We start from the raw sequence: 18,396 nt of genomic DNA, 5'->3' as shown, positions 1-18,396 counted from the left end.
ATACAAAAACTCAAGTAGAGATCAGATACTCAAAAAAACCCATCAAAAAACATAAGTACTGTGACAAAGTACTATTACTTTGTTACATTACACAACTGATCATTCAGCTTTCATGTTATAGGCTACACAACAAAAGTGGAAAAATCACCTGACAGGTCAAACCAGTAGGAAGTTAACAGTTTTTAAAAATGTGTTTGTAAGCCTGATCTTTGTACCGTAAAACGGTTAAATGATAGATTCAAAATGCCCAACTTATTATGCATGTATTATCATGTCAATGAAATGCTATGTACACTCGGTGCCATTGAAAGTGAGGGTCTCCCTCAATTACTCTCGAGTTTAAATAAATAAATAATAACCTGAAACCTGAGCAAACTGGTTTGATTTCTTTCAAAACTTGGAGAAGGGATTGAGCAACTTAAAAAGACATGGCATAAAAAATAGCCACAAATGAGTTAATCATGAACATGAAGATTACCTGGGAAAAATGCAGTAGAAGAAAAGTGAAACAAGAAAATAGCCCCTCACAAAAAAATCCTGAAAAATCCTACATTTTTGAAAATGATATTATATTATATTCAACAAGTATAATGTTTTCATAAAATACATTTTTTAGGTCATTTTCTCGTCACCTTTTACCAATATTTTGCAATTTGTGGGACATCTCTCGCTAAGTCACTCATTGCCTTTTCCCCCATTTTCGAAAAAAAATCATCCCACTTCGCAGGTTTTAAACGGTTAAATATCTTGTGAAAGGCGTCTGATCGCAGCGCAAGAAAACTGACGTCGATCCAGGCTTCAAAGAGTTATTATAAAAAAGAAAATGCACATTGGGCACATCACTATGAATTTGACAGGCTGAGGTGATGCTTTTACTTCGAAGGATTCCAGACCGGAACAGAACGTGTTGCTTCCGTCAAAATAGGTTCACAACTTCCGGTACTGTGAGTGGCGGGACGCGGTCAAAACAAACATTTCAGGCCTTGATCCATTTATAAATGACAATCGCGGTCGGTTATGTACAAAACGGTGCAAACAGCCGCAGAGAGGAAACGTCCACCGCCGATTAAAGTGCTGTCCGGTCAGCTGAGGACAGCAGAGAGCCGGGGGACAGTAGACAGCGGGGACGGATGTGTTATCAAGCTGGGCAGGGGCCGCTCTCTGCTGGTCTCACTGGTGTGGATGCAGGGAACTGTACTGGAGGTCCAGCTGGACAGAAACACCGTGCTGCTGATGGATGAGACGGGGACGTTTGTTGTTCAGGGCGTCAACAACATTCCCAAAGGGAAACCGTGTTTGTCTCAAGGTAAAGTTAACGTCTGTTATATATTTACAGTCTAAGTTTAAGTTTGTCCCATTTGAGTTCCTGTTGCGCCACCCTTTGTTGTGTTTGCATCACTGTAAGATTTCAATCCTGGCTCAGATTTAGAAAACACTGACTTTTGAATGATTTAATGACATACTATGGCCTTTTTTTGTGATATATTATACGATTAATTGTTTATATTTTGTATATTAGAGGTTGACAGATATTTGCCCGGCGATTATCGAGGCCGATATCTAGCTTTTTGAGGATTATCTGTATAGATGTTTAATTTTGATGATCGCTGATAAAATTAATTAATGAAATATTGTACGTATTGCAGTCAACCAACCAGGATTTTTTGACATCCAATATTATATGTTTTTGGTGACATACTAAACTATCACGTTTTATGGCCTACTTTAATATGGCATTATTCATTACTATCCTATGACAGTTTTTGTGACATACTGTGCTAATTACTTCTTAAAAAAAAACGTACATCCTGTATATACTACTATATACTATACAAACATTAAACTTTGATATGTTTTTGTGACATTTTATACTATGACATCTTTTTTTGTGACATACTATTCCATGACTTTTTATGACTTTTTTTAGCATACTATACTATGACATTTTTTTGTGATATACTATACTATGCTAATTTTGTTTTGCGGCATAATATACTATCACTTTTTTCAGACATACTATAATATAATGTTCTTTTTGACATACAGAACTATGGCACACTACACTATATACTATGCTATGACTTTTTAAAAAATAAAAATCATTTTTACACACTATATACTACTATTTTATGACAACTCTGTAACTCTCGTTTAGAAAAGCACTATAGAAATAAAGTTCATTATTTTAATAATGTACCATGACATTTTTGTTTTATCTACTACACAATGACATTGTCATAATTTTTTTTTCTATGCTGTATTTTTTGTGGCATACTATGCAATGACATTTCTTGTGACATAATTTACTATACAGTTTACATGATTTCTTTTGACAGACTATAATATAACATTTCTTGAAATACCAAATATGACTGTATTTGTGACATATTATACTATGACTTTTTTATGATTTTTTTTACATACTATACCATGACATTTATTGTGCCAAACAATTTTTTCATGACATACTATACTCTGACTTTTTTGTTTTTTATTTTTATTTGGAGACAGTGTACAATGACTTTCTTTCATTCTGTAATGTGTTTTTTGCGACATACTATACCGTGTCTTTATTATGCTTTTGACACACTAAACTATGACATTTTTTAAAATACTATACCATGACTTTTTTTTTAAAACTTTATTTTTCACATACTATACCATGGCAATGTATGGCTTAATACACAGTGACTTTTGTTCCTGATTTTTTTCACATATACTACTTGACCTATTTAAAAGGTATTACATTTCATGTCAAATAAAGGTTTTGTGTTTGATACAAAGAAATGTTTTTTACCGTCCACTACTGCCAATTCTGTATGGTTTGTAATAACTATTTAGTGTTAAGACCACGGACATGGCTATTGTTTGATCATTCAAATCATATGATTTATTTACATGAAAGCCTTTCACAGCCAGCTCTCTGAGTTGCAAATTGTGTGCCTGAAGAAGGAACGTCATCCTCTCCAAAAAGGACCACACATAAATGTCTGAAACACAGCCACACCTCCCCATATAACCATTTTTGTTTCCTTGAATCTGTTCTCAGTGAACAATTGGCCACCTGCTGCTGTTTTCACAGGCAAATATGTCATGGTGATGGGTGTCATCCAGGCCTTCTCCCCAGAGCCAGTCATCCGTGCAGTGAAGATGGCAGACCTCTCCGAGCTCGCCGCTCTTCACAGACGGATGTGGAAGTTGGAGGTGGAGGACCTACAGCTGATGCTGGCCTGAATGCTGAGCTGTTTGTGAAGGTGCCACAGGACAGGACGCTGGAAGCAGGATGACCTGCTCCCGTCGTGTGTGTCCAGCATTAAGGTGATTGTTGGAAAAACTACCTCACAGTAGTAAACAGCGGATTCTACTTGATGTCAGGCTTCTGACTTGGAGATATGATGATTTATGACTTTCGAAACAGACTTGTATTCGCGCATCCCGTATTTATGCTGTGCAGTGTGATGCTTAAATAAGAGAAACTTCCCCACTTGACTCCTACTGCAGTCGTATAAAGAAGAAACGGAACTATCATTACTATTATAAGTTCTTCTGGACCCTGTTCATCTATGGGGTTTTTCTAAGTGACTAATGAAAAAAGCTATTTTGGATTTTTTTCTAGTATTGGGAAACACAGGATCCTGTTTGAAAAACAAATAAGTTGTAGTTGTTGTAAGTCCTGACAGAATATACCACTAGTTCCATCTGTAATAATTTTTATTCATTTAGAGTAGATTTAAGATGATAGATAGTTATGAAATTATTAAATAAAAGTAAATTATTTTATAGTACTCCATCTACTTTTCTCTAATAAGATCTGAATTTAAATGTTTATAAATACATGCATCAGACCTAACAAATTAACATAAGAAAAATGTTTTTCAAGGACAAAATATTAAGCTCCATCTTGTTTTCTGCAGATGCAGGATTGTAATGACTTTTATTTTTTAACTTTTAATTTAGATGGAATGGAAGTTGTTTTTTTTTTTGTCATTTTTTTTTATAAAGATTTTTAATAAAAATGTAAGAGTCATTGGGCCTCATGTAAGAAATAATATATGAACAAATTTTCTCTTATTTTTGCTTTTCTGTAAAGTAAGCAAAACTTTTAGGAGTGGACAGGAGCACTCTAAACAATTTGAGAGGGAAAAACATCTAATTTTCACAGTCCACAAATTACTGTTACTGTGCGTCCCTCTGTGACAACAGCTGAACTGTAATTAAGTACATTTATTCAAATACTGTCCATAAGTACAAATCTGAGATTACTTGATCATCTTAATGTCATGCCACTGTCCACTTTTGGCACTTTTCAGCTGTAGTATGGCATTATTGTTCATTTTTTCGCAATGCTATAATGTGTGTGTGTTGGGACATTGTTGCGACATTCTATGCTATGACGTGTCTCAGCACGCTACCTTATGTGGTTTTCAGCTGTTTTGTTGGACATGTCATATTTTGACATTTTTGGACATACTATGCCATGACGTCTTCTGTGTTTTTTTCGACATGCAAAATTATGTTGTTGGCCGTTTTTTCCACATGCTTTGTGATTTTCAGCTGTTTTTTCAACATGTCTTATTTTGACATTTTTTCGACATATTATACTATGATGTTTTTCTTTGTTTTTTTCAGTATGCTATATTATGATGTTTTTGGACGTTCTTGCAACATTCTATGCTATGGCATGTCTCAGCACGCTATTTTGGGCAGTTCTCAGGCTGTTTTTGGGACATGTCGTATTTTGACATTTTTTGCCATACTATAGTATGGCATTTTTGGTCATTTTTCCAACATGCTATGTTACGGTGTTTTTGGCCATTTTTGCAACTTTCTATGTGATGGCGTGTCTTGGCATGCCATTTTTCGCCATTTTAGGTTAGTTTTTTCGACATGCTATATAATCATGTGTTGAGCCGTTTTTGCAACATTCTATGCTATGGCATGCTTCAGCATGCTATTTTAGGCAGTTTTCAGCTGTTTTTGGGAAATGTCATATTTTGGACATACTATGCTACGACTTTTTTGGTCCATTTTTTGACATGCTATACTATGATGTCTCCACTTGCTAAACTATGTGGTTTGCAGCTGTTTTTAGGAAACGTAACACGTTATAGTAGAAATGCGTTATAGTATTCAAAGTGGGAATTAAGGTAAAAAAAAGACCAAAAATCTCATAATTTAGCATGTCAAAACAATGTCCAACAAGATTATAATATAGTATATCGAAAAAAGTCAATATTTGACTGCTCCTAAAAATGGCTGAAAACGATGTCGATTAGCCTGTAGAGATGTATCATAGTATACAGAGTGAGAATTTAGGCCAAAAACTTTGTAATTTAGCATGTCAAAAAAATGGCCAACAAGGCAGTAGTATGGTATGTCAAAAAAAGTCAAATTTTGACTAATCCTAAAAATGGCAAAAAACGATATAAAATACATTGCAGCGATGTGTTATACTATACAAAGTGGGAATGAAGGCCAAAACAGGCCAAAAACCTCATAATTTAGCATGTCAAAAAATGGCTGACGGGTCAATGCTATAGTATGTTGAAAAAAGTCACATTTTGACTGCACCTAAAAACTGCTCAAAAACAATGTAGAATAGCTTGTAGAGACGCGTCATGGTATGCAAAGTAGAATGAAGGGCCAAAAAACCCCAAAACCTCATATTTTAGCATGTCCAAAATTGGACAAAAGGCAATAGTATAGTATGATGACAAAAGTTGAATTTTAACTGCTCCTAAAAATGGCTCAAAATGGTTCAGAATAGCTTGTAGAGGTGCGTCATAGTACACAATGTGGGAAATAAGGTCAAAAAGGGCCAATAACCTCATAATTTAGCATGTCAAAAAAATGAGCAATAATATAGAAGCTATAGCTCCTAAAAATGACTGACAACAACATAGAATAACTTGTAGAGACGCGTCATGGTATGCAAAGTGGGACTAAAGGCCAAAAAAGGCCAAAAGCCTCATATTTTAGCATGTTGGCCAAAAAACCAAAAGTGGCCAAAAAAACAAAAGTATAGTATGGCGAAAAAAGTCAAAATTTGACTGGTCCTACAAATGGCTGAAAATGACATACAATACCTTGTAGAGACGCGTCATGGTATGCAAAGCTGGAATGAAGGCCAAAAAAGGCCTAAAACCTCATATATTAGCATATCAAAAAATGGCCAAAAAGGCAACAGTATAGTATGTCGAAAAAAGTCAAATTTTGACTGCTTTTAAAAATGGCTGAAAACCACATAGAATAGCTTGTAGAGAACACGTCATGGTATGCAAAGTAGGAATAAAAGGCCAAAAAACAAATAAACCTCATATTTTAGCATGTCAAATATGGACAAAAAAGGCAATAGTATAGTATGTTGGAAAAAAGTCAAAATTTGACTGCCCCTAAAATGACTGAAAATGATGGAGAATTGCCTGTAGAGACGCGTCATGGTATGCAAAGTGGGAATGAAGGCCCAAAAAGCCCAAAAGCCTCATATTTTACCATGTCAAAAAATTGAACAAAAAGGCAATAGTATAGTATGGCGAAAAAATTCAAAATTTGACCGCTCCTAAAAATGGCTGGAAACCACATAGAATAGCCTGTAGAGACGCGTCATGGTGTGCAAAGTGGGAATAAAGGCCAAAAAAACAAATAAACCTCATATTTTAGCATGACAAAAAAATGGCCAAAAAGGCAATAGTATAGTATGGCGAAAAAAGTCAAGCTTTCACCGCTCCTGAAAATGACTGAAAACGACATAGAATAGCTTGTAGAAACACGTCATTGGTATGCAAAGTAGAAATAAAGGCCAAAAAAATCCCAAAAACCTCATATTTTAGCATGTCCAAAAATTGGCCAAAAAGGCAATAGTATAGTATGGCGAAAAAATTCAAAATTTGACCGCTCCTAAAAATGGCTGAAAACCACATAGAATAGCTTGTAGAGACGCGTCATGGTATGCAAAGTGGAAATGAAGGCCAAAACATCCCAAAAACCTCATATTTTAGCATCACAAAAAATTGACCAAAAAGGCAATAGTATAGTATGGCGAAAAAAATTCAAGATTTGACCGTTCCCAAAAATGGCTGAAAATGAAACAGAATAGCTTGTAGAGACGCGTCATGGTATGCAAAGTGGAAATGAAGGACAAAAAATCCCAAAAACCCAATGTTTTACCATGTCAAAAAATTGGCCAAAAAGGCAATAGTATACTATGGCGAAAAAAGTCAAAATTTGACCACTCCTAAAAATGGCTGAAAACCACATAGAATAGCTTGTAGAAACACGTCATGGTATGCAAAGTAGGAATGAGGGCCAAAAAAAGCCCAAAAATCTCATATTTTAGCATGTCCAAAAATCGGACAAAAAGGCAATAGTATAGTATGGCGAAAAAATTCAAAATTTGACCGGTCCTAAAAATGGCTGAAAGCCACATAGAATAACTTGTAGAAACGCGTCCTGGTATGCAAAGTGGGAATTAAGGCCAAGAAAACCAATAAACCTCATATTTTAGCATGTCCAAAAATTGGCCAAAAAGGCAATAGTATAGTATGGCGAAAAAATTAAAAATTTGACCGCTCCCAAAAATGGCTGAAAACGACATAGAATAGCTTGTAGAAACACGTCATTGGTATGCAAAGTAGGAATGAGGGCCAAAAAACGCCCAAAAATCTCATATTTTAGCATGTCCAAAAATTGGCCAAAAAGGCAATACTACAGCATGGCGAAAAAATTCAACATTTGACCGCTCCCAAAAATGGCTGAAAACCACATAGAATAGCTTGTAGAGACGCGTCATGGTATGCAAAGTAGAAATGAAGGCCAAAACATCCCAAAAACCTCATATTTTAGCATCACAAAAAAATGACCAAAAAGGCAATAGTATAGTATGGCGAAAAAAATTCAAGATTTGACCGTTCCCAAAAATGGCTGAAAATGACACAGAATAGCTTGTAGACACGCGTCATGGTATGCAAAGTAGGAACAAAGGTCAAAAAAAGCCCAAAAACCTCATATTTTAGCATGTCCAAAAATTGGCCAAAAAGGCAATAGTATAGTATGGCGAAAAAAGTCAAAATTTCACCGCTCCTAAAAATGGCTGAAAACCACATAGAATAGCTTGTAGAAACACGTCATGGTATGCAAAGTAGGAATTAGAGCCAAAAAAAGCCCCCAAACCTCATATTTTAGTATATCCAAAAATCAGGAAAAAAAAAGGCAATAGTATAGTATGGCGAAAAAATTCAAAATTTGACCGCTCCTAAAAATGACTGAAAACCACATAGAACAGCTTGTAGAGACACGTCATGGTGTGCAAAGTGGGAATAAAGGCCAAAAAAAGCCCCAAAACCTCATATTTTAGCATATCCAAAAATCGGGAAAAAAAGGCAATAGTATAGTATGGCGAAAAAAGTCAAAATTTGACTGCTCCTAAAAATGGCTGAAAATAACATAGAATAGCTTGTAGAGATGCGTCATGGTATGCAAAGTGGAAATGAAGGACAAAAAATCCCAAAAACCTCATATTTTACCATGTCAAAAAATTGGCCAAAAAGGCAATAGTATAGTATGGCGAAAAAAGTCAAAATTTGACCGCTCCTAAAAATGGCTGAAAACCACATAGAATAGCTTGTAGAAACACGTCATGGTATGCAAAGTAGGAATGAGGGCCAAAAAAAGCCCCAAAACCTCATATTTTAGCATATCCAAAAATCGGACAAAAAGGCAATAGTATAGTATGGCGAAAAAAGTCAAAATTTCACCGCTCCTAAAAATGGCTGAAACCCACATAAAATAACTTGTAGAAACGCGTCCTGGTATGCAAAATGGGAATTAAGGCCAAGAAAACCAATAAACCTCATATTTTAGCATGTCCAAAACTTGGCCAAAAAGGCAATAGTATAGTATGGCGAAAAAAGTCAAAATTTGACCGCTCCTAAAAATGGCTGAAAACGACATAGAATAGCTTGTAGAAACAAGTCATGGTATGCAAAGTAGGAATTAGAGCCAAAAAAAGCCCCCAAACCTCATATTTTAGTATATCCAAAAATCAGGAAAAAAAAAGGCAATAGTATAGTATGGCAAAAAAATTCAAAATTTGACCGCTTCGAAAAATGACTGAAAACCACATAGAATAGCTTGTAGAGACGCGTCATGGTATGCAAAGTAGGAATAAAGGCCAAAAAAAAGCCCAAAAACCTCATATTTTAGCATGTCCAAAAATTGGACAAAAAGGCAATAGTATAGTATGGCGAAAAAAGTCAAAATTTCACCGCTCCTAAAAATGGCTGAAAACCACATAGAATAGCTTGTAGAAACACGTCATGGTATGCAAAGTAGGAATGAGGGCCAAAAAAAGCCCCAAAACCTCATATTTTAGCATGTCCAAAAATCGGACAAAAAGGCAATAGTATAGAATGGCGAAAAAATTCAAAATTTGACCACTCCTAAAAATGGCTGAAAACCACATAGAATAGCTTGTAGAGACGCGTCATGGTGTGCAAAGTGGGAATAAAGGCCAAAAAAACAAATAAACCTCATATTTTACCATGTCAAAAAATTGGCTAAAAAGGCAATAGTATAGTATGGCGAAAAAAGTCAAAATTTGACCGCTCCTAAAAATGGCTGAAGATGACACAGAATAGCTTGTAGAGACGCGTCATGGTATGCAAAGTAGGAATAAAGACCAAAAAAAGCCCAAAGACCTCATATTTTACCATGTCCAAAATTGGCCAAAAAGGCAATAGTATAGTATGGCGAAAAAAGTCAAAATTTGACCGTTCCTCAAAATGGCTGAAAACAACATAGAATAGCTTGTAGAAACGCTTCATGGTATGCAAAGTGGGAATAAAGGCCAAAAAAACAAATAAACCTCATATTTTACCATGTCCAAAATTGGCCAAAAAGGCAATAGTATAGTATGGCGAAAAAAGTCAAAATTTGACCGTTCCTCAGAATGGCTGAAAACTACATAGAATAACTTGTAGAAATGTGTCATGGTATGTAAAGTGGGAATTAAGGCCAAGAAAACCAATAAACCTCATATTTTAACATGTCCAAAACTTGGCCAAAAAGGCAATAGTATAGTATGGCGAAAAAAAAGTCAAAATTGCACCGCTCCTGAAAATGACTGAAAACAACATAGAATAGCTTGTAGAAACACGTCATGGTATGCAGAGTAGGAATGAGAGCCAAAAAAAGCCCCAAAACCTCATATTTTAGCATATCCAAAAATTGGACAAAAAGGCAATAGTATAGTATGGCGAAAAAATTCAAAATTTCACCGCTCCTAAAAATGGCTGAAAACAACATAGAATAGCTTGTAGAAACACGTCATGGTATGTAAAGTAGGAATGAGAGCCAAAAAAAGCCCAAAAATCTCATATTTTAGCATGTCCAAAAATCGGACAAAAAGGCAATAGTATTGTATGGCGAAAAAATTCAAAATTTGACCGCTACTAAAAATAGCTAAAAACCACATAGAATAGCTTGTAGAGATGCGTCATGGTATGCAAAGTAGGAATAAAGGCCAAAAAAAATCCCAAAAACCTCATATTTTAGCATGTTCAAAATTTAAACAAAAAGGCAATAGTATAGTATGGCGAAAAAAATTCAAAATTTGACCGTTCCCAAAAATGGCTGAAAATGACATAGGATAGCTTGTAGAGACGCGTCATGGTATGCAAAGTAGGAATGAGGGCCAAAACAGCCCCAAAACCACAGATTTTAGCATGACAAAAAAATGGCCAAAAAGGCAATAGTATAGTATGGCGAAAAAAGTCAAGCTTTCACTGCTCCTAAAAATGGCTGAAAACGACATAGAATAGCTTGTAGAAACACGTCATGGTATGCAAAGTAGGAATAAAGGCCAAAAAAAGCCCAAAAACCTCATATTTTAGCATGTCCAAAACTTGGCCAAAAAGGCAATAGTATAGTATGGCGAAAAAAGTCAAAATTTGACCGCTCCTAAAAATGGCTGAAAACCACATAGAATTCCTTGTAGAGACACGTCATGATATGCAAAGTAGGAATAAAGGCCAAAAAAGCCCCAAAACCTCATATTTTAGCATGTCCAAAAATTGGCCAAAAAGGCAATAGTATAGTATGGCGAAAAAAGTCAAAATTGCACCGCTCCTAAAAATGGCTGAAAACGACATAGAATAGCTTGTAGAAACACGTCATGGTATGCAAAGTAGGAATGAGGGCCAAAAAAAGCCCCAAAACCTCATATTTTAGCATGTCCAAAAATTGGACAAAAAGGCAATAGTATAGTATGGCGAAAAAATTCAAAATTTCACCGCTCCTAAAAATGGCTGAAAACCACATAGAATAGCTTGTAGAGACCTGTCATGGTATGCAAAGTGGGAATGAAAGCCAAGAAAATCAATAAACCTCATATTTTAGCATGTCCAAAAATTGGCAAAAAAGGCAATAGTATAGTATGGTGAAAAAAGTCAAAATTTCACCGCTCCTAAAAATGGCTGAAAACGACATAGAATAACTTGTTGAGACGCGTCATGGTATGCAAAGTGGGAATGAAGGCCAACAAGGCGCAAAAACCTCATAGTTTAGCATGTCAAAAAAATGGCCAAAAAGACAAGACTATGGTATTGCAAAAAAAGTCAAAATTTGGTCGCTCCTAAAAATGGCTGAAAACCACATAGCATAGCTTAAGGAGACGTGTCATTGTATGCAAAGTGGGAATGAAGGCCAAGACAATCAATAAACCTCATATTATAGCATGTCCAAAAATTGGCCAAAAAGGCAATAGTATAGTATGGCGAAAAAAGTCAAAATTTGACCACTCCTAAAAATGGCTGAAAACCACTTAGAGTAGCTTGTAGAGACACGTCATGGTATGCAAAGTGGGAATGAAAGCCAAGAAAATCAATAAACCTCATATTTTAGCATGTCCAAAAATTGGCCAAAAAGGCAATAGTATAGTATGGCGAAAAAAGTCAAAATTTCACCGCTCCTAAAAATGGCTGAAAATGACATAGAATAGCTTGTAGAAACACGTCATGGTATGCAAAGTGGGAATGAGGGCCAAAACAAGCCCAAAAATCTCATATTTTAGCATGTCCAAAAATTGGCCAAAAAGGCAATAGTATAGTATGGCGAAAAAAGTCAAAATTTGACCGCTCCTAAAAATGGCTGAAAATAACATAGAATAGCTTGTAGAGATGCGTCATGGTATGCAAAGTAGGAATAAAGGCCAAAAAAACAAATAAACCTCATATTTTAGCATGACAAAAAAATGGCCAAAAAGGCAATAGTATAGTATGGCGAAAAAAGTCAAAATTTCACCGCTCCTAAAAATGGCTGAAAACGACATAGAATAGCTTGTAGAAACACGTCATGGTATGCAAAGTAGGAATGAGGGCCAAAAAAAGCCCCAAAACCTCATATTTTAGCATATCCAAAAATCGGCCAAAAAGGCAATAGTATAGTATGGCGAAAAAAGTCAAAATTTCACCGCTCCTAAAAATGGCTGAAAACGACATAGAATAGCTTGTAGAGACGCGTCATGGTATGCAAAGTAGGAATAAAGGCCAAAAAAACCAATAAACCTCATATTTTAGCATGTCCAAAAATTGGCCAAAAAGGCAATAGTATAGTATGGCGAAAAAAGTCAAAATTTGACCACTCCTAAAAATGGCTGAAAATGACATAGAATAGCTTGTAGAAACACGTCATGGTATGCAAAGTGGGAATGAGGGCCAAAACAAGCCCAAAAATCTCATATTTTAGCATGTCCAAAAATTGGCCAAAAAGGCAATAGTATAGTATGGCGAAAAAAGTCAAAATTTGACCGCTCCTAAAAATGGCTGAAAATAACATAGAATAGCTTGTAGAGATGCGTCATGGTATGCAAAGTAGGAATAAAGGCCAAAAAAACAAATAAACCTCATATTTTAGCATGACAAAAAAATGGCCAAAAAGGCAATAGTATAGTATGGCGAAAAAAGTCAAAATTTCACCGCTCCTAAAAATGGCTGAAAACGACATAGAATAGCTTGTAGAAACACGTCATGGTATGCAAAGTAGGAATGAGGGCCAAAAAAAGCCCCAAAACCTCATATTTTAGCATATCCAAAAATCTGACAAAACGGCAAAAGTATAGTATGGTGAAAAAATTAAAAACTTGACCGCTCCTAAAAATGGCTGAAAACGACATAGAATAGCTTGTAGAGACGCGTCATGGTATGCAAAGTAGGAATAAAGGCCAAAAAAAGTCCCAAAACCTCATATTTTAGCATGTCCAAAAATTGGCCAAAAAGGCAATAGTATAGTATGGCGAAAAAAGTCAAACTTTCACTGCTCCTAAAAATGGCTGAAAATGACATAGAATAGTTTGTAGAAACACGTCATGGTGTGCAAAGTGGGAATAAAGGCCAAAAAAAACCCCAAAACCTCATATTTTAGCATGACAAAAAAAATCGGACAAAAAGGCAATAGTATAGTATGGCGAAAAAAGTCAAAATTTGACCACTCCTAAAAATGGCTGAAAATGACATAGAATAGCTTGTAGAAACACGTCATGGTATGCAAAGTGGGAATGAGGGCCAAAACAAGCCCAAAAATCTCATATTTTAGCATGTCCAAAAATTGGCCAAAAAGGCAATAGTATAGTATGGCGAAAAAAGTCAAAATTTGACCACTCATAAAAATGGCTGAAAACGACATAGAATAACTTGTAGAAACGCGTTATGGTATGCAAAGTGGGAATTAAGGCCAAGAAAACCAATAAACCTCATATTTTAGCATGTCCAAAACTTGGCCAAAAAGGCAATAGTATAGTATGGCGAAAAAAGTCAAAATTTGACCGCTCCTAAAAATGGCTGGAAATAACACAGAATAGCTTGTAGAGATGCGTCATGGTATGCAAAGTAGGAATGAGGGCCAAAAAAAGCCCCAAAACCTCATATTTTAGCATATCCAAAAATCGGACAAAAAGGCAATAGTATAGTATGGCGAAAAAAGTCAAAATTTCACCGCTCCTAAAAATGGCTGAAAACCACATAGAATAGCTTGTAGAAACACGTCATGGTATGCAAAGTAGGAATAAAGGCCAAAAAAACCAATAAACCTCATATTTTAGCATGTCCAAAAATTGGCCAAAAAGGCAATAGTATAGTATGGCGAAAAAAGTCAAAATTTGACCGCTCCTAAAAATGGCTGAAAACGACATAGAATAGCTTGTAGAAACACGTCATGGTATGCAAAGTGGGAATTAAGGCCAAGAAAACCAATAAACCTCATATTTTAGCATGTCAAAAAATTGGCCAAAAAGGCAATAGTATAGTATGGTGAAAAAAGTCAAAATTTCACCGCTCCTAAAAATGGCTGGAAACCACATAGAACAGCTTGTAGAGACACGTCATGGTGTGCAAAGTGGGAATAAAGGCCAAAAAAAACAAATAAACCTCATATTTTAGCATGTCAAAAAATTGGCTAAAAAGGCAATAGTATAGTATGGCGAAAAAAGTCAAAATTTCACCGCTCCTAAAAATGGCTGAAAACCACATAGAATAGCTTGTAGAAACACGTCATGGTATGCAAAGTAGGAATGAGGGCCAAAAAAAACAATAAACCTCATATTTTAGCATGTCCAAAAATTGGCCAAAAAGGCAATAGTATAGTATGGCGAAAAAAGTCAAAATTTCACCGCTCCTAAAAATGGCTGAAAATGACATAGAATAGCTTGTAGAAACACGTCATGGTATGCAAAGTAGGAATGAGGGCCAAAAAAAGCCCCAAAACCTCATATTTTAGCATGTCCAAAAATTGGCCAAAAAGGCAATAGTATAGTATGGCGAAAAAAGTCAAAATTTGACCGCTCCTAAAAATGGCTGAAAACGACATAGAATAGCTTGTAGAAACACGTCATGGTGTGCAAAGTGGGAATAAAGGCCAAAAAAACAAATAAACCTCATATTTTAGCATGACAAAAAAATGGCCAAAAAGGCAATAGTATAGTATGGCGAAAAAAGTCAAAATTTCACCGCTCCTAAAAATGGCTGAAAACGACATAGAATAGCTTGTAGAAACACGTCATGGTATGCAAAGTAGGAATGAGGGCCAAAAAAAGCCCCAAAACCTCATATTTTAGCATATCCAAAAATCGGACAAAAAGGCAATAGTATAGTATGGCGAAAAAAGTCAAAATTTCACCGCTCCTAAAAATGGCTGAAAACGACATAGAATAGCTTGTAGAGACGCGTCATGGTATGCAAAGTAGGAATAAAGGCCAAAAAAAGCCCCAAAACCTCATATTTTAGCATGTCCAAAAATTGGCCAAAAAGGCAATAGTATAGTATGGCGAAAAAAGTCAAAATTTGACCACTCCTAAAAATGGCTGAAAATGACATAGAATAGCTTGTAGAGACGCATCATGGTATGCAAAGTAGGAATGAGGGCCAAAAAAAGCCCCAAAACCTCATATTTTAGCATGTCCAAAAATTGGCCAAAAAGGCAATAGTATAGTATTGCGACAAGTCAAAATTTGACCGCTCCTAAAAATGGCTAAAAATTACATAGAATAGCTTATAAAGAAGCGTCGTGGTATGCAAAGTGGGAATGAAGGCCAAAAAAGGCCAAAAACTTTATTTTGTAGCATGTCAGAAAAATAGCCAAAAGGGCAATACTATAGTATGGCCAAAAAAAGTCAAAATTGAAATGCTCCAAAAAAAAAGGCTGAAAATGACATAGAAAAGCTTGTAGAAACAGGTCATGGAATGCAAAGTAGAACTAAAGGCCAAAAAAAGCCCCAAAACTTCATATTTTAGCGTATCCAAAAATCGGACAAAAAGGCAATAGTATAGTATGGCGAAAAAAGTCAAACTTTCACTGCTCCTAAAAATGGCTGAAAATGACATAGAATAGTTTGTAGAAACACGTCATGGTGTGCAAAGTGGGAATAAAGGCCAAAAAAACCCCAAAACCTCATATTTTAGCATGACAAAAAAAATCGGACAAAAAGGCAATAGTATAGTATGGCGAAAAAAGTCAAAATTTGACCACTCATAAAAATGGCTGAAAACGACATAGAATAGCTTGTAGACACGCGTCATGGTGTGCAAAGTAGGAATAAAGACCAAAAAAAGCCCAAAGACCTCATATTTTACCATGTCCAAAAATCGGACAAAAGGCAATAGTATAGTATGGCGAAAAATTTCAAAATTTGACTGCTCCTAAAAATGGCTGAAAACCACATAGAATAGCTTGTAGAGACGTGTCATGGTATGCAAAGTGGGAATAAAGGCCAAAAAAGCCCAAAAACCTCATATTTTAGCATGTCCAAAAATTGGCCAAAAAGGCAATAGTATAGTATGGCGAAAAAAGTCAAACTTTCACTGCTCCTAAAAATGGCTGAAAATGACATAGAATAGTTTGTAGAAACACGTCATGGTATGCAAAGTAGGAATGAGGGCCAAAAAAAGCCCCAAAACCTCATATTTTAGCATGACAAAAAAAATCGGACAAAAAGGCAATAGTATAGTATGGCGAAAAAAGTCAAAATTTGACTGCTCCTAAAAATGGCTGAAAACAACATAGAATAGCTTGTAGAGATGCATCATGGTATGCAAAGTGGAAATGACAGCCAAAAAAGCCCAAAAACCTCATATTTTACCATGTCAAAAAATTGGCTAAAAAGGCAATAGTATAGTATGGCGAAAAAAGTCAAAATTTGACCGCTCCTAAAAATGGCTGAAAACGACATAGAATAGCTTGTAGACACGCGTCATGGTATGCAAAGTAGGAACAAAGGCCAAAAAAACAAATTAACCTCATATTGTAGCATGTCCAAAACTTGGCCAAAAAGGCAATAGTATAGTATGGCGAAAAAGTCAAAATTTGACCGCTCCTAAAATGGCTGAAAATAACATAGAATAGCTTGTAGAGACGCATCATGGTATGCAAAGTAGGAATAAAGGCCAAAAAAACCCCCAAAACCTCATATTTTAGCATGACAAAAAAAATTGGCCAAAAAGGCAATAGTATAGTATGGCGAAAAAAGTCAAAATTTCACCGCTCCTAAAAATGGCTGAAAACGACATAGAATAGCTTGTAGAAACACGTCATGGTATGCAAAGTAGGAATGAGAGCCAAAAAAAGCCCAAAAACTTCATATTTTGGTGTATCCAAAAATCGGACAAAAAGGCAATAGTATAGTATGGCGAAAAAATTCAAAATTTGACTGCTCCTGAAAATGGCTGAAAACCACATAGAATAGCTTGTAGAGACGTGTCATGGTATGCAAAGTGGGAATGAAAGCCAAGAAAATCAAAAAACCTCATATTTTAGCATGTCCAAAAATTGGCCAAAAAGGCAATAGTATAGTATGGCGAAAAAAGTCAAAATTTCACCGCTCCCAAAAATGGCTGAAAACGACATAGAATAGCTTGTAGAGACGCGTCATGGTATGCGTAGTGGGAATAAAGGCCAAAAAAACAAATAAACCTCATATTTTAGCATGACAAAAAAATGGCCAAAAAGGCAATAGTATAGTATGGCGAAAAAAATCAAAATTTGACCGCTCCTAAAAATGGCTGAAAACGACATAGAATAACTTGTAGAAATGCGTCATGGTATGCAAAGTGGGAATGAGGGCCAAAACAAGCCCAAAAATCTCATATTGTAGCATGTCCAAAAATTGGCCAAAAAGGCAATAGTATAGTATGGCGAAAAAAGTCAAAATTTGACCGCTCCTAAAAATGGCTGAAAATGACATAGAATAGCTTGTAGAAACACGTCATGGTATGCAAAGTGGGAATAAAGGCCAAGAAAACAAATAAACCTCATATTTTAGCATGACAAAAAAATGGCCAAAAAGGCAATAGTATAGTATGGCGAAAAAAGTCAAAATTTCACCGCTCCTAAAAATGGCTGAAAACGACATAGAATAGCTTGTAGAAACACGTCATGGTATGCAAAGTAGGAATGAGGGTCAAATAAAGCCCAAAAACCTCATATTTTAGCATGTCAAAAAATTGGCCAAAAAGGCAATAGTATAGTATGGTGAAAAAAATCAAAATTTGACCGCTCCTAAAAATGGCTGAAAACGATAAAGAATAATTTGTAGAAACGCATCATGGTATGCAAAGTGAGAATAAAGGCCAAAAAAAACAATAAACCTCATATTTTAGCATGACAAAAAAATGGCCAAAAAGGCAATAGTATAGTATGGCGAAAAAAGTCAAAATTTCACCGCTCCTAAAAATGGCTGAAAACCACATAGAATAGCTTGTAGAAACACGTCATGGTATGCAAAGTAGGAATGAGAGCCAAAAAAAGCCCAAAAACTTCATATTTTGGTGTATCCAAAAATCGGACAAAAAGGCAATAGTATAGTATGGCGAAAAAATTCAAAATTTGACTGCTCCTGAAAATGGCTGAAAACCA

At 35.7% G+C, this 18,396-nt stretch overlaps 1 protein-coding gene across 1 annotated transcript; it reads left to right on the top strand.

Moving 5' to 3' along the window:
- The first annotated feature begins 900 nt into the window (after positions 1 to 900).
- On the top strand, positions 901 to 4,027 carry rmi2 (RecQ mediated genome instability 2). Its single transcript, XM_042505705.2, has 2 exons — positions 901 to 1,306; positions 3,083 to 4,027. Exons 1-2 carry the CDS (start codon positions 1,018 to 1,020, stop codon positions 3,232 to 3,234), a joined length of 441 nt encoding a protein of 146 aa, XP_042361639.2. The 5' UTR covers positions 901 to 1,017; the 3' UTR covers positions 3,235 to 4,027.
- The last annotated feature ends 14,369 nt before the right edge of the window (positions 4,028 to 18,396 follow it).

Source organism: Plectropomus leopardus, chromosome 18 (assembly GCF_026936395.1).
Source record: "Plectropomus leopardus strain MGB_pleo_1.0 chromosome 18, ASM2693639v1, whole genome shotgun sequence".
Classification (NCBI taxonomy): domain Eukaryota; kingdom Metazoa; phylum Chordata; class Actinopteri; order Perciformes; family Serranidae; genus Plectropomus; species Plectropomus leopardus.
The sequence above is the reverse complement of the archived record's forward strand: the minus strand, read 5'-3'. Positions and strand labels throughout refer to the sequence as shown.